The sequence below is a fragment of the Notechis scutatus genome, chromosome 13 (genome assembly GCF_049901735.1).
Source record: "Notechis scutatus isolate UNSWTSFEM ecotype Mainland chromosome 13, rNotScu1.2, whole genome shotgun sequence".
Taxonomy (NCBI): domain Eukaryota; kingdom Metazoa; phylum Chordata; class Lepidosauria; order Squamata; family Elapidae; genus Notechis; species Notechis scutatus.
Window position 1 is genome coordinate 170,163 of NC_142021.1, and position 15,064 is coordinate 185,226.

General features: G+C 46.9%; 1 protein-coding gene across 3 annotated transcripts; it reads left to right on the top strand.

Annotated features, from left to right (window-relative positions):
* Window positions 1–429: 429 nt before the first annotated feature.
* PITPNB (phosphatidylinositol transfer protein beta) lies at window positions 430–11,964 on the top strand. 3 transcript variants are annotated; one of them, XR_015745224.1, is made up of 13 exons: window positions 437–582; window positions 798–828; window positions 989–1,134; window positions 1,560–1,651; window positions 2,521–2,528; window positions 3,025–3,099; window positions 3,682–3,765; window positions 7,111–7,188; window positions 8,057–8,167; window positions 8,350–8,472; window positions 9,756–9,848; window positions 10,045–10,154; window positions 10,586–11,964. XR_015745224.1 is itself a non-coding variant. In XM_026685464.2 (12 exons), the coding sequence occupies exons 1-11, from the start codon at window positions 509–511 to the stop codon at window positions 9,801–9,803; spliced, it is 870 nt and encodes a 289-aa protein (XP_026541249.1). In that variant the 5' UTR covers window positions 438–508; the 3' UTR covers window positions 9,804–9,848; window positions 10,586–11,964. The 3 variants fall into 3 exon arrangements, 2 of the variants coding, with proteins under 2 accessions (XP_026541248.1, XP_026541249.1); XM_026685464.2 differs by lacking the exon at window positions 10,045–10,154 and having other exon boundaries at window positions 438–582; XM_026685463.2 differs by lacking the exons at window positions 9,756–9,848; window positions 10,045–10,154 and having other exon boundaries at window positions 430–582.
* Window positions 11,965–15,064: the final 3,100 nt, after the last annotated feature.

Genomic DNA, 15,064 nt, shown 5'->3' on the forward strand with positions numbered 1-15,064 from the left:
CGGCGGGGGCGGGTCGGAGGTGCTTCTCTCAAACGGACTTCCGGGCTTTTCTTTGAAGACGACTCGCCCCTCACCCGAGAAACTTCCCCACCTTCCCCCTGGCGAGGGGGCGTTCTCGCGCGAGTGCTTCCGGTGCGGGGAGGAAGCCATGACCTTAGCCTGGAAGCAATTCATCCCGTGACTTCTGCGAGCAGTGAGATGCGGACGCCGCTCCAGGCAGAGACCAAGGCCGCCCCGCTTAACGGGACTTCAGGGCCCGCCTCAAGTAAAGAGTTATACTTTTCTAGATTTATCGTCATCCGCGTGACTTCTCACACTTCCGGGGCGGACCTGTAGTGGGACGGTCTGAGGACTCCCGTTGTGTCGCACCATTGGTTGGGGGGCCGCATCTGTTAGATTGTCAACCAATGAAAGGCAGCGCACGGGCGACCCCAAGCCTGCTGCTGCATGATTGGCTCTGGCCGAGATTGCTAGGCGAGGCTCCCGGAACTGCCTGGCGCTGTGGCCTATGGATGGGCGGCCCAGACGCCGCATGCGCGTTGGGCTGCTGCCTGCGGGGAAAATGGTGCTCATCAAGGAATTGTGAGCAGCGCGGGGCGGGTCCCGGAGCGGGGGGAGGGGGGCTCGGGTCATCCGCAGGGGTGGGGGCCGCGGGTGCTGCCTCCTCGAGCGGGCAGGGGGTGGGGTCCCGGCGGACCCTCCGAAGCAGGAGGTGGGGGTTATTTGGGGCCTCCTCCCTCGGCCGGCTGGCGGCGCCTCTCCCTCGGCTGACCAGCCCGCTCTGTTCCCCTTTGCAGCCGCGTGGTCTTGCCGTGCTCGGTGCAGGAGGTAGGTGTTGCCCCCCGGACCGCTTCCGCTCCTGGGGATACAATCAAGGCGGGGATGGGAGGGATACGCCTGGCTTCCCTTCGGGAAGGAAGCTCTGGCCGGGTCTCTGCCCTTCAATGGGGATGGGGGTGGTCCCATTCCTGCTGCGGTCTCCTGTTAGTATCAGGTCGGACAGCTGTACTCCGTGGCCGAAGCCAGCAAAAACGAGACGGGAGGCGGAGAAGGCATCCAGGTCTTGACCAACGAGCCGTACGAGAAGGATGGGGAGAAGGGCCAGTACACGCACAAGATCTACCACCTGAAGAGGTAGGGGGCCCTCGCGCAGCCGCCCCCCGCTTTAAGCCGTTGTGCCTGGAGGCGTGCTTTTGTTCCCTACTTGCTTCACCGCACCATTAACATCATCGTAGCCCTGCAAAATCGAGGCTCTTTTTATGGGGAACTGTGGGGGAAGACACCTAATGCAAGATGGAGTCACCACTGTGTTTCTGGGGAGTGGCGGGGTTAGGGAGCCTGGGGCAGGCTGAGAAGGAGGTATATATATATATATATACTTTCAAAAAGGAGCAAGTGATGATAGCGGGACCGCATCCGTGGTGCCTTTGTGCTGAGCTGCTAAACTCTCACAACACCATGAGAAGAATGTGTTAACGGAGAGATTGCTAAGATGGGAGTAAAAACTGTTGATCTTATTTTGTTGTCAAAAATAAACCTATGACTCTGCTTCCTCATAGCAAAGTGCCTGGCTTTGTGCGGATGTTTGCTCCGGAAGGCTCCTTAGTATTTCACGAAAAAGCCTGGAATGCATATCCTTACTGTAGAACAGGTCAGTGTGCTCTTCCCTTTTTGTCAGAAGAGTGCTCTCCAGAAGGGCCGAGTTACATGCTCGGGTAGAGTCAGAGAGGACTCTATTAATCTAGAACAGAGGTCGGCAACCTTAAACACTCAAAAGAGCCACAAAGGTCCTAACTGGAAGCACACACACCCCACCCCTGGTTTAATTCTGGAGCTGACCAGAAGTCTGGTTCCTCCACCATAGAGTCTCTCCTAGTGTGACATCTACATGCCCTAACCAGAAGCCCTACCAATTGTGGAGTCAATGGGAAATCCCGCCCCTTGCGATAGAGCCTGGCATGCCATGCTCCCCCCGCCCCCACTCGGAAGCTCCTCTTAAAATTGTGGCGCCGACTGGTGACGGAGTTGCAGCAGAGGGATGAAAGAGCCACATGCAGCTCCAGAGCTGCGGGTTGCAGACCCCCATCTGCAACTTAGTTGCTGCTCACAAGTGAAATGCTGATTAAATTGAACATTAAAGCTTAATATTGATTCATTTGAAGTAATTTTTTGGTAGGTGTGAAAGCAGGCAACTGATTGCTTCTTGCCTGTAAGAAATGGATGATTTATGAACTGCAGAACCTAATCAATCTAGCTGTTCTTGATGGGCATTGTAATGCCTGTAGGTTAGGAGGGACCAGTGCATGTTTATTGTGCTGAAGTTAGGTGATGGTAAGCGTTGCTATGATTTTGCTAGCTCTTTGCTCGCTTTCAAATGGGGTTCTGTGGCCACCCTGTTGTACTTAGCATTTAATCTGAATAATATAGAGAGCATAGTGAAATTACGCAGCTGTCCGGTTACAATGCAGTCACTCTATTTGTCTCCATCTCTTTCTCTTTCCATAACGTCCTGGTGATCAGTCGTTACGGTGAGTATTTTCTCTTCTTATGCAACAATTCACAGGCCCTTGGGTTAAAGTGAAAGAGTATGCAGGTGGGCAGGGAGCTAGGTGGGGCTGGCCTGCAAAGGGAATGAGACCACCACCTCTCAGAGCAGTCCTTGAGGTGTCATTCTAATCATCTGCAAGCCACACCCCCTGCTTACATGTTGGACCTAGATGCTGGCAACAGGGGTTACTTCCAGCAGAGAAGACATAAGAAGTTGCATATTCTGATGATGTATTTCAGGGTGCATGTTCTATGTGCATTGCAGGTGCCCCTTAGCAGACCTGTGACCACCACTAACCTAACACTAACCCTCACGCTAGTCCTGTCTTATCCTGTCTCCCACTGAACTCTCCCAAGAAATGCTTGGGAGGAGGGGGCTCTCTGTGCAAGGAACACCGCCATTTTTTTTGCCCAGTTCTCCCACTCTGCGTCTATGTTTGTCTTGAGATGCACTTCCACTTGCTTTTGTTTCCATAGAATGAATACATGAAAGAGGATTTTTTTATCAAAATTGAGACTTGGCATAAGCCTGACTTGGGCACGTCGGACAATGTAAGCTGGCTTTAAACAGTTTGTTTCTGGGTCTGGGAAATGTACCCCCCCCCCTTCAGCTTAGGTTTGTGTGGCTCCTACCAGCACTCAGGGAGGATCAGCAGCTTCCTGCTTGGGGTTTGGAGCTCAACATCGCTTCAGTGCTGGGGCTGAGTTTTTCTTCTGCCTCTAGACTGCGTTGGGTGTTTTAAAACATTGATCAGTACTTTCTGATCAGAGTGATTTGAGCAGTTTAAGAAAATTAAAGAGAAAAGTAAAATGGATATGGGTAAAAGAACTAGCACATAAAAGCACAATTAAATGTCCAAATTCAAACTAAGCTGGACTGTAGAAGGCGGCTGTTCTTATTTTAAGTTTTATGTTCCTTAGTGTAGCTTGCTTTAAGAATGGGGCCCGTATATTCCTCTTTGGCTTTTCTTGTAGATTGGCAGAGGCTGCATTTAGCTTTCCTGGCTTGCCTTGCCAAGGTCTGTGGGAAGGCCTATCTGCTGCCAGCCGTGCCTTGCAAGCAGGTGTTGGCCCCTGGGCAAAGGGAAGAAGGGGGGTTGGCCCTGCGATCAGTGGTGCTTTCTCTTGCTACAGGTCCATGACTTGGATCCCAATACATGGAAAAACGTGGAAGTTGTTCATATTGATATAGCAGACAGAAACCAAGTGGAGCCTGGAGTAAGTTGTATCCATATCTCTCCTTGCAGCTTGATGTTGCGGGAGGGGTTTATGCCTGCTCCTGCACATAACCACTACTTCAACAGAGGGAAGTTAAGAGCTTCAGTAGTGGGTTGAAAAGAGCCCATCGAGCTGCTTAGCCATCAGCACCACTCCAGCTCAGGGGTCAACAGCCACTTCTCCTTTTCCCGCCTATCAGGCTAAAGCTATAATGGGGATTTCGGCTTCCAATTAAACAAGAGGCCTATAACAACTGGAGGTGAATGCAGTTTCCCAGAATCTTGGAGAGAATAGCCAAAGCTTAGAAATTCCTCACAGTGCATCAGCCCTGGGATTTCTTTATTTTATATAGATATAAAGATAAAAACTAATACAAATGATTATAAAATAAGGAAGAAAACAAAAGAGAAAGCCAAAAGTGCAAGATAGGAAAAAAAGAAAAAGATAGCATCTTCCAATCCTATTTAAGCAATTCTAAATACACTTATAAATTTACCTCTTTGTCCGCGGTTACAGCTTAATTCTTTTCTTTTGATTAGACATAGATTAATCAAAATTATAAATTATGTTAATTTTTTTGTTTCATGCAAAAAGTTTATAAAGAGTTTGCAGTCAGCAATAAATGTAGGTATTATCTTTTCTCTGATCAAAGAAGTCAGTTTAGTAATCTCAGCAGGTTTCATCTTCTCCATCTGCCTCAATAATGGCTAGTGCTGAATCTTCTTTGTACATATAGTAATCTCGCTGCAGTTATGCATAAATACAAATTTCCATGACATTTTTACAACTATCGATCAGTCCCCCCCCAAAGACCCTCTGGTTTCTATCAGTCTGCCTGCATCCATCTGTCTGTCTCTCTCTCATCTATCTTCGATAACCACCCAACTCAACTCAGTGATTCTGGGTGACTTACAATTCTAAAATTATGGGGAAAAGTTTAAAAAACATTAAAATGATAAAAGTATCCCCAAAATAAATAAGTGTAAACAGCATCTGTGATGATTAATCAACTAATGGTAAAGCCCAGGTACATCGCCAAGTTTTCAGAGCTTTGCAAAAGGCCAACAGGGTTGGAGCCATTCTAATCTCGGAATATTCCATAAGGCCAGGGCTACAGCAGAAAAGGCCCGTCTTCTAGTTCCCGCCAGTTGATACTCCTTGGCCGATAGAAACCGCATCATGACCAATTTGTTGGATCGAATTGGATGAGTAAAAGGCCTAGATAATCCGTTTGAGCCAAATTCCTCTGCAGCTACCATGCAGCCACTCTCCACAGTCTTTCCTAAGAAGGGAACATTGGACACAAGATGAAAACTGTCCAAGTTGATTGGACCGTGCGATGGTCCTTTGAGGAGGGGGGACACCATCCCCTCCGTAAGAGCTGGTGGGATCACTTCCTCTTTGAAGGAACAGTTAACGACCGTGCAGACCCAATCCCACTCCTCTCCCGCACAGCTTTAATCAGCCAGGAAGAGCACAAATTGTATATGTTAAGCTTTAAAATTCTCTTGATCGGTATATGTAGTTGAATCCAAAATTTTCTATTTTTTTTTGCATGTCCACATATACAATTAAAACATCCGTTTTATTCACATTTATTCACATTTCCAACATAAGTTTGAGGCGCCTTTATATATTGTAGTTTCTCAGATATCTCCAGCAGAATCTTCTGGGATTGCTGTAAGCCCCAAATAAAATTCCTTCTCCCCCCTTTCCAATAGAGTCAGGTTATCTAGCTCTCCACCATAAAACTGACACCAGCCGCAACATAGAAAAATGCAAAGAATCAATGCGAGATCAGAAGATGTGGCGAGACCACCTGGCCCATAAAATTGGACATGATTGAATGGATAAATGTCATCTAGTTCTCTTTCCATCTCTTCATCTATAATTTCTGTCTTACTTTAAATTTTCCACTTGATCGTTCATTTGTTTATGCGTTTATCTGGGTATCTCTTTTCCAGCTCAGTAGATGTTAAATGCTTACAGTTGGTGCATTGGGACAAGAGGACAACACAGTCACAGCTCGTGGACAGTGTCAAGAAATGGCTTCTTCTTTTTCTCTCTGTAGCTAAATTCTAACCATGTATCTCCCATTTGAATGCTAGAAAGCTAATTTTTACTTTGACAAAATCTTTCTTAAGGTTAATTTTACTGTCTGTAGCGGTCTTATCCTTCCATATAATGCAATCCTGAGCTGAAAAGGAAGGATGGCTTCTGTACTGGAAGGCAGGGCATAAACGGAGTGGCAGTTCCTTCTCTTGGCCTCCTTTCCCGAGTTGCTTGCCTCTCCTCTCTTTTGCAGATTTTATCTCTGGTTCAATTTCTGATGCTCTTTGAAAAGGCACTTCCTGCCTCTGTAGACCCTCGGGTTTCTTTCGGGGGGAGGACAAGATCCAGCCTGCTCTCAGGTGTGGCAGCAGAAGCTTGACTGAAAAGTAGGCGATAACCTTGTGAGTGCAGGGAAGGACTGGCTCTCCTACTGCAGGCCCTCATACAACGCAGGCCCTCGGCTGATGGGACCCTGGCCAAGCACCCCAGCTGCTCTTTTCAATTCTAAACACTGATCGATAAACAGCCTGGCTCCAAACTCTGCCTGCTCTTGGAAGTCCTAATGAAACTCACATGCCAACCCTGGGTTTCCCCAAATGTATACAAAGTCTTGAGCTGACAGCTGCTGCTATCCTATGGTAGACATTTAGGCCTGTCTCCTAATCAGCTCCAGAATTTTTGTCTAAGCAGTCTTGCGTGATTTGTTTACAAAAGTCACTTCCCAGGAGAGGAAGAATTGTTAAACTGTGAGCAGAACGAGACATACAATTAACTTCAGAAAGACATGCAGCTTGAGAAGTAATTCGAAAGAAAATAAGCAGAGTGAAAGCAAACAAATTGAAATCAGCTTTATAGCTTTTTCTCTGCTTCAGATTGAAAGCAGTGCACATTGCCTCTGGCTTTCCCTTAATATCCACAAATCCTAGGTGGGTCTCATAGCCCAGAAGCCCTAGGGTCTATCACCAGCATCTCAGTAACTTGCATCCTCTTTCTGTCAGCTGCTTTAGACTGAATTGCAAATAAAGAACCCTCGTAAGCCTTTCTAGGAAACAAACTTTTTTGACCCAGTTGAACTTAACTTTTGAGCTAAATGTGCATGAAGTTACACACCAAGAAGGCTGCAGAAAAGAGCTGGGGGCCCTGGGAACGTGGCCTTCAGAGCAGAAAATCTCTTTCCCCCTCTTCCTAATTTTTCTTGGGGCTTCATATGCCCAGTGCAGGTAGCTTCTCTTTTCTGAACTTCACCAGTTCTCTCTTCTCAGTCTTAACTTTGATGCTTCTTTGAATCCACAGGACTACAAAGCTGATGAAGACCCTGCATTGTTCCAGTCGGTCAAAACCAAAAGAGGTCCTTTGGGGACTGACTGGAAGGTAATACGAGCCAAGAAAGGCATCTCTGAAGAGGCTTAGAGAGTTGCCAGGAACACGTCAAGAAAAGTGGAGGAATCTCGTGGCAGGCTTATGCTGTGGCCAGCCTGAGCTCAGGCATTTTCCCCCGGCCCTACAGGCACCCTTCAGGATAGTAGAATATCTTGGAAATGAAATCGAACTGTGTGGGCTAAGCTGTTCCTTGATTATGGGTTGTTGAGACCCCAGCAAGAGGGATTCAAACATACATGGCCTTGGGTTCAAGAGATAACCTGTGGCTGTTATGATTTCCATCTGAGCTATCAGCCCTTTTGTGTTCCCAGTTTCCCCAACTGGCTGGGAAGGTGTGTGTGAGAAACCACTTCCTCTTCTGTCCCCCATTGACTAGTTTAATCAGATGACTGTCCTTTCTTCTTGCTGCTTATTGATAGATGAATGCACCTGCCCCCTCTCCCTGGACTGTTCTTGACCGCTGGCAAAGCTTTTTAAAAGGCAGCTATTCATTTGTTCCTCTCAAGAGCAGAAGGAACTGAAAAAATCAGGAAGCACAGGGAGGCTTCAGGGACAAAAAAGAAGGGCCTCCTTTCTCCTCCTCTCCCCCCAAAAAAAATCACAGCATCCTCAATTCAAAGAGAGCAGCATGGCCAAATTGCCCATCACAGCCTCTCCCGTAGTCCTGTACCAGTTTCTCACCCTTTCTTCTGGGCATTTGGGTCCACCCGTGCCTGGCACCAGGTGCTTCAACAGCAAACCAAGAAGTAAGAGAGGCTTCCAGCTTCCCCTTTGGCTGTGACTTTCAGGCCCCTTGAGAAGAGGCAGCTGAGAGTGGAAGGCGCTTAAAGCCTCACTTTTTATCAATTCTTCCAAACAGAAGGAGTTGGCAGCTGCTGAAGATTGTCCCAAGATGTGTGCTTACAAGCTGGTGACCATCAAGTTTAAGTGGTGGGGACTGCAGAATAAAATTGAGAACTTCATTCAAAAGGTACGCAGCTGGGAAGGACTCTGGGGACAAGGGTCACGTCCACCAGGTTTCCAAGTGGGGTTGAGAGGCTTCTGTCTTGGGCCAGACCACCCTCTAGTTCAGCATGGTTCCCTCCTCCCTGAGGAGGTAGCAGAGCCTCTCCGTGGGACTAGGGCCAAGAGCTGCTTTTTCTTTTTTTAAAGCAAGAAAAGAGGATATTCACCAACTTCCATCGACAGCTTTTCTGCTGGATTGACCGGTGGATTGACCTGACGATGGAAGACATCCGGCGAATGGAGGATGAAACCCAAAGAGAGCTGGAGGCGGTAGGAATATTGAAGCCTGTGAGGCAGAGGTAGCTGGAAGCTGGCTGGGAGGGAGCAGAGGCCCATTGGCACATCACAGGGACCTGGAGACCTGGAGGGGAAAGTGGGGCGCCATCCTTCAGAAATCCCCCTGAGAATTACAAAGAAAGGACCGCTTCCCCAAGTTACCTGCTCTGCAGGTTGGGGAGGGATCCTTAGAGTTGAGAAACTTTTATGTCCTCCAGGACATTTCTTACCTCTTCCTTCTGGGAAGTGACTTTCCTCAAGGGAGCTTAAACAAAACCAAAGATGGATCAGGGTGTCTGCTAGAGTAGTGTTTGAGATAAATTTGCTCTGTATGTGTGCTGTCTTTTTCTCTAGGATGTGGTACTATTTCCCGGTGATGTGTGCATGCATTTCTTTTGTATGTTTCTGAATACTAACTCCATCAAAAGCCTCTCTTGAAAGGGAGAACCGAAAGCCGTCAGTCTCCCAAAGAGAACAAGGGGCTTAGCCTTCCTTGGTCAAAGGGGCTTCCGAAAAGGAGGCTCTTCGCCTAGAGGGCCATTAGCCTCTCTCCTTGGGCTGTGGATCGGCTGCCAGGAGAGGGAGGTGTCTGCGGCTGCCCTTCTTGCCAGGGACAGTCTAGCTGGGTCCCTTGGCAGAGCAGCTCCAGGGGTTTCAAGGTGTTCACTGGCTTTTTTAAAAAATATGTGGTGTTCTACTTATTTGTAGCCTGCCTTTATTCTTTTTACAAACAGTCTAAGGCAGTGATCATATCCAACACATCTTCCTCTTTTCTCTACAATAGCCCTGTGAGGTGGGTTGGGCTGAGAGAGAGGGAATGGCCCAAAGTCATCCTCCTGGCTTTCATGGCTAAGGCCATGCCAATAATCGAGGAGGAGAAGGAGAAACTTGCAGGGAGCATAAATACTTCCTGACCTCCTTGTTTCTCCACCACACAAATGCTTCACCCCGTCCTCTCCCTTCCCCCTTGAGATGCATCCCTCTCTCATCAGAGCCCAAACTGAGCAGCCATTCAGCAGCCTCCTCCCTCTGCCTTGAAAGACTCTGCCCCACTTCACGCCCGGAATGGCTGCCTTTCCCGTTAGCTGCGGACCCTCCTCCCTCCCAGGATAGCCCAGCAGAAGCCAATCCCTTAGCCTGGGTCGCATGCGAGGTGACCATCTGGGGGCAGGGAGCGCCTTTCACCTGGATTCAACCCAACCCAGCCATTCCAGCCCCTTCCTACTAACACCTGCTGATGAACTGCCTGGTGGCTGACAGTTTTATTTTGCACCTAGATGCGTAAGAAGGGTTGTGTTCGAGGAACATTGGCTGCCAGCGCCTAGAGGAAGCCCTCGGTAGGGTCAGAGGCAGGCAAATAATCCCACTATGTAAGTGACTCTGGCCTCTTCTGGTAAAGAAACACAGGTTTTGGGAATGTCCGTATTGGTTCACGCTAGTCGTGAGCCGCTTCTCTCTGTCTCTGTCTCTCCTGTCTTCCATTGTGGGGTAGCACCCCCCTCCTTAAAGCAGATATCTCAGTGTTGCTGAGGACTGCCTCACAACTTGTCCCTTTCCAAAATCCAGCAGCTTGAGGTTTGGATTCAGAATAAGGCTCCCGAGCCCGGCTGACTCACATGGAGTTCCTGAGCAGGAGCATCCTTTGGCAGCCTTGTGGTTTAATTAGGGAAAAGAAGGTTGGTTACTTCTTGCAGGTTTCATTTTTTCCTTCTTTGTCACGTGGGTCAGAACACATTGTTGTAGTCTAGACGGGTTTTCTCAGGCTGCCCCCAGCAGAAGTTCAAGGACAGCCTCTTCGTAAATAAGCACCTGCAAAGCCCCATATTTTGCCCTTTCCTTCTCCTCCTCCCCCCTCCCCAAACACCCCTCCAGGCTCTGCCATTTTCAGTGTTGTTTGCAGTTTCAATTCCCTCCTTTCTGCTCAAATTGCTACCTGGGTCACTATCACAATCTTTCTTTCAGTAGGTCAGTGCTGGTGATGGTTGTGTTGCTTCAGGCAAAGGTTATGCCAGGAGAAATGGGCAAAATAATCTCTAATCCTTTCATTTAATCCTCTTTTATTTGAGAGCCACAACTGTGAGTGACTGATCTTTCTCCCCTCCCCCAGTTGCGCAATCAAGGAGAAGTGAGAGGAACTAGTGCGGCTAATGATGAATGAAGGAAAACATCTCTTGCGTCTGGTGTCACAATCCACCCTTTGGGTGTGAGTGGGTGCACAGTTCTTTACACATTTGTGCATGCATGCACACAGAAACATGTACACACAACACACTGGGTGCACACTTGTACTGAGCTGCTTCTCCAAGGCACCGAGATCTCCCCAAGAGGCCCTGCCTTTGTGCTGTATATCCAAAGCTAATTAAACCCACCCAGTATCAATGAATGGAAGAAGAGAACGAATTCTATCAATTGGAACGTTTTGAAACTTCAGATGCCGGACCAATTTCCTTTACCTTAATACATGAGAGGTTCTCCTTGCTAGGACTCAGTTATCTCTGTTTAGATGCGCATCAGCAATTAATTTTCCACTCTGGTTCATTCATGATTTGTTACAGACATTCTGAATGTATTTAAAGATACTTATTTCTGAATTATTACTTTCTTGAAATCAGATCATTTCTAGTAGTAAGGATCAATTTCTTGCTATTGAATTTGGTTTTTTTTTTTACAAAAAACATTTTCGCCCATTTGCTGCAAAGAATTTTGTATATAAAGAGTCGAGGGTTTCTTCATTAGAACTGGCAACATTTAAAAAAAAAGCTTGCCAGTAAAAGGGAACACAAAGGGGCATATGGATGTTTATGGATTCAAATCAGTCTTGAAGGAATGATGTTTTCGTGACAGCCTTATCATGCTGTGTTCAGAACTCTCCTAGGTCTTCCCCTGAATCATCCAAGAAACTGCATCAGCTCCGTTTTGCATCAACTAAAGGAAAAGCTAGCATTTTTTCAGTACCCTTTGGAAACTGATATCCTGATCTGGAAAACCTTCAACAGATTTCTTAAAGAAGAGAGGATCTCGGCAGCAACTTATCCCAGGCCCAGTTAAGTGGGAGGGCTCTCAGTTTGGCTTGCCCCAAGGGATTGACGGGCCCCGAGGCTCCAAGGGCCAATGCAAGGGCCGTTTACCCGTCCATTTTCTGGAAGCAAGGCTCGTGTGTGCCTAAAGTTGGTGGTTCAGCTTCTAGCTCTGGCCACACAGGGAGGCTTGCATGTTCCCCCATTGGAGAATTGGCTTTGTAAATACATATTTTTAGAGGTTGATCATTTAGGCTGCTGCTAATTCAAGGGCTTGCTGTGTTTAGTGCAGGAATCTGCTCCCATCAGTACCAAGGAGAGCACCGAATGCCAGGCTCTGTGCCTAGTTTGGGGCAGGATTAGATGCGAACGTTGAGAGGAAATTTTATAGTAAATGTAAAATAATTACTTCTGCAGTTTCTAGTTTTAACTGCATTAAGACAATTTAAATAAATTTGCTTATAAAATATCCACAGCTGTTGCATTTGGATTCAGTTCAAGTGTGGGGTGTGGTATTGCATACCGAGGCAAAGCTGGGGGTCAGGGACACAGAAGAGATAGAAAATTTGCCTTTTTCCCCCTAGATAGCTCAACAGCTACAACTCCTCTGGAAAGGAGTTTTCAGACAGGAATTGTAACCCAGTTGCATTTCCACAAGAGAGCGATTTATGGATTGCAAGGTTCAGCACCGCAACCCCCACCCCCATAGTGAAGAGAATATTGCAAGCCCTGGAAGATCTTTTTTCTCCCTCTTCTAAAATCTTATCTGGTAGTTTTATTCTGCCATTCACCCAATGTTTTTTTAAAGTTTGTTTTTAAAAGCTGTCTCTCATTTGTAGCTTTGATGTTCAGATTTCTGTAACAGTGTAAAGTGTTCTCTCATTTTGTTTGAGCCTAGAAGGCAGGAGAGCAACTTTCTGACAGAATTTGTGGCTGGAAGGAACAGTCCTCCTTGGGACCTGTATCCCAAGGCTCCTGCATTCCCACGATGCAAGGATGTTGTCCTCTCTGATAAAAAGTTAGGAGCCCCCCTCCCCAAATTGCAACATTTGGCAAACTATAGATCATGAAACTATATTTGTTCATTCCCTTAAATTTATAACTTGCCTTGTTCCCAAGGCTTCAGAAGAGACCCTTTGCTGCTGTGTTGCTGCTCTAGCAAAAGACAACCAGCCATCTGTCCCATTTTTGCAGCTGCTTCCATGCAATTTATTATTTAATTTTTTCCCTGTTTTCTCTGATAAAAGTATGCAACCCATTAAAGCCTTTAAAAGTTATTTAAATTGAAAAAAGCATGTGCAGTAAAAATTCTCTAAAATGCCATCTGTTTAAAACCACAGGGCAATCTTAAAATTCTGTAACAAAGGACACTGAAAAAGAACAGAAAGCAAAGCTGTGCAGATTTAATCAAAAGCATGAATGAAGAGATACATCAGCTGACACCAAAAAGAAGGGCTCAGCAACTGAAGGGAAGAAAGGCCATGGCTATTCTTGCTGGTTGGGATGGTTTTTTCAGTCATCCTTTAAATCCAGCATACACACACAGATCTCACATGCGCACACATGAAGATCACACGTGTGGGGTCTCCAAGGACTGACCAAGCTACACAGGCCTCTGCATCTATCGCTCAGGGTGGCTTAGATGATTGAAATCGGCCTAAAAAGGGTAGATGAAGGGTACAATCAAAATCATGGACGAGCATTGTTTTGAAACTGGATACAGCAGGAGAATATCTGGAATTTGCTTTCCTTGTATTTTTGCATAAGTATCAGCTTGTTGCTGCTTTCTTGTTGGGGGAAGAAAAAAGCAAATGTCCTTGCTGACACTTGCCAACTGTACTAAGCCTGGTGCCTATTTTGAACAGCTCTGCCAGTGTGCCTCACCCCTTGGTTTTGATGGCAGAGGCAGCCCCGGCTCTGCAGCAGTGGCAAGCCTACAGGGCTGCGCAGGTTGGCGCCTACCTGCAAGCGCAGGTGGTCAGCAACACAGTCCAGTTGTGAAGGGACGTGTCAGGCTCCCCCAGGCTTCCCAAGCGCAAGAGGCCTTTAAATTCAAAAGTCACTCTCCCACCGTTTACCCAGGACAAATATGGCGCCCCTGAAATGCCCCAGCTCTTTCCCTTTTCTTTCTAAAACGTTAAATACTGTACATCTCCCAGTCCAGCGCTTTGGGTAATGGCAATTATTAGGTGGCTGCATGAAATTTTATAGGTGCTTTTTATGAACATTCAGCTGTCTATTGCATAAACCTAGAAATGTACTTATTTTTAATCTGGGGATTATTCCTGCAGCCTTTTCAAGAAAGAACATAGGTAAAACTCTGATATTTAACAAATCTACTGATTGAGTAATAACACTAAGGGTGGCAGTTTATTGCTCCTGGACTTCTGCATCCTCTGATCCGAATGCTGAATTTCTTGTTCCGAGTTTTTGTATGGAAACATCCAAATGGGAGCAAGGGCCTCTTTGTTCTCCAGCTCGACTGAAGAGGAGGAGTGCAAGCAAGAGCCTGTGGATTCCAGGGTTCCTCCGAAGCATCCCTTTGAAGGGAAGAAGCAGGCTTCCGCCTCCTGTGGCCAGCAGGTGGCGGTGGAGGATGCCAGAACTCCCTGGTCCTAGGGTCCTGCCTGCTTCCAGCTGAGACAGCCCCTAGCTTCTTCCAGGCCCTCCCTTAATCAAACGCAGCTGCTGAGGGGGTGAAAATGCAGATTGTATGTTTATAAAATGGGGAGCCTGTCGATTGTGCACCATTTCCTTCTCGCATATGTTTGCAAAGAGAATGAGGATATGTGGTGCATATGGAGAATTATGATTGCTTCCTTTCCACCCCTTTTCCAGGGCTAAAAAGGCAGGTGTGTTTAGAAAACCTTTCCTATGGGTTCAAATCCGCATCGCGCTGCACCTGAGGCAGGAGGTTGGGATTCCCAAATGGCTGAAAAAAATGCATTTATGCTCAGGACTTCTGGAACCAAGACCACCATCTCCCACTTGCTTTACTTTGGCAGGGCTTTTATGAACCTGCTAGAGAAAAAGTCAAGAACAAGAGGTCTTCCATGGTTTATGCTAAGCCTAAATACCAAGAAGATACCAAAAGCTCCGTGGCCAAATAGGTGTTGGACTCTTTATGTTTACTGTAGAGTACACAGTCATCAAATCATTCTGTGCTTGTTGCTACATTCCAGCGATGCCTGCAGGGGGCAAAATCTTGTTTACAGCCAACAACAAGGAGTCTATATTTGCTGGAATAACATTTCCCAGCATCCCCGCTGGTTATGCTTTCTGGGGCCATTGGGATTTGTAATTCAGCAGCATCTGGAAAATTCCCTCTTTCTGCTTAAAAGCCTACTCCAGAGCATGTAACAAACACCACCTTGGCAACTCTTAATTACCTGGCCCTGATTTCCTCCATCCTCCATGCACCCCAGCACTTTCCCTTGTGTCAATTTTCATAGACTCCTGGTCAAAAACTGTGGTTGTAAGTCAAGGACTACCTGCTCTTCCTGGAATGGAGGGGGGGACACACAAAGCAGTTCAGGTAATCCAATGGTTTGGATTCCTCATCTGCCTCT

What these genes read in the sequence shown, in the direction of transcription:
- PITPNB (XM_026685463.2), top strand. Translation starts at nt 509, where the DNA reads ATGGATGGGCGGCCCAGACGCCGCATGCGCGTTGGGCTGCTGCCTGCG. An exon ending in GAAACCAAGTGGAGCCTGGA is followed by an intron (nt 3,766 to 7,110) that starts GTAAGTTGTATC and finishes TTGAATCCACAG; the next exon opens with GACTACAAAGCTGATGAAGA. An exon ending in CCCAAAGAGAGCTGGAGGCG is followed by an intron (nt 8,473 to 10,585) that starts GTAGGAATATTG and finishes CCCCTCCCCCAG; the next exon opens with TTGCGCAATCAAGGAGAAGT.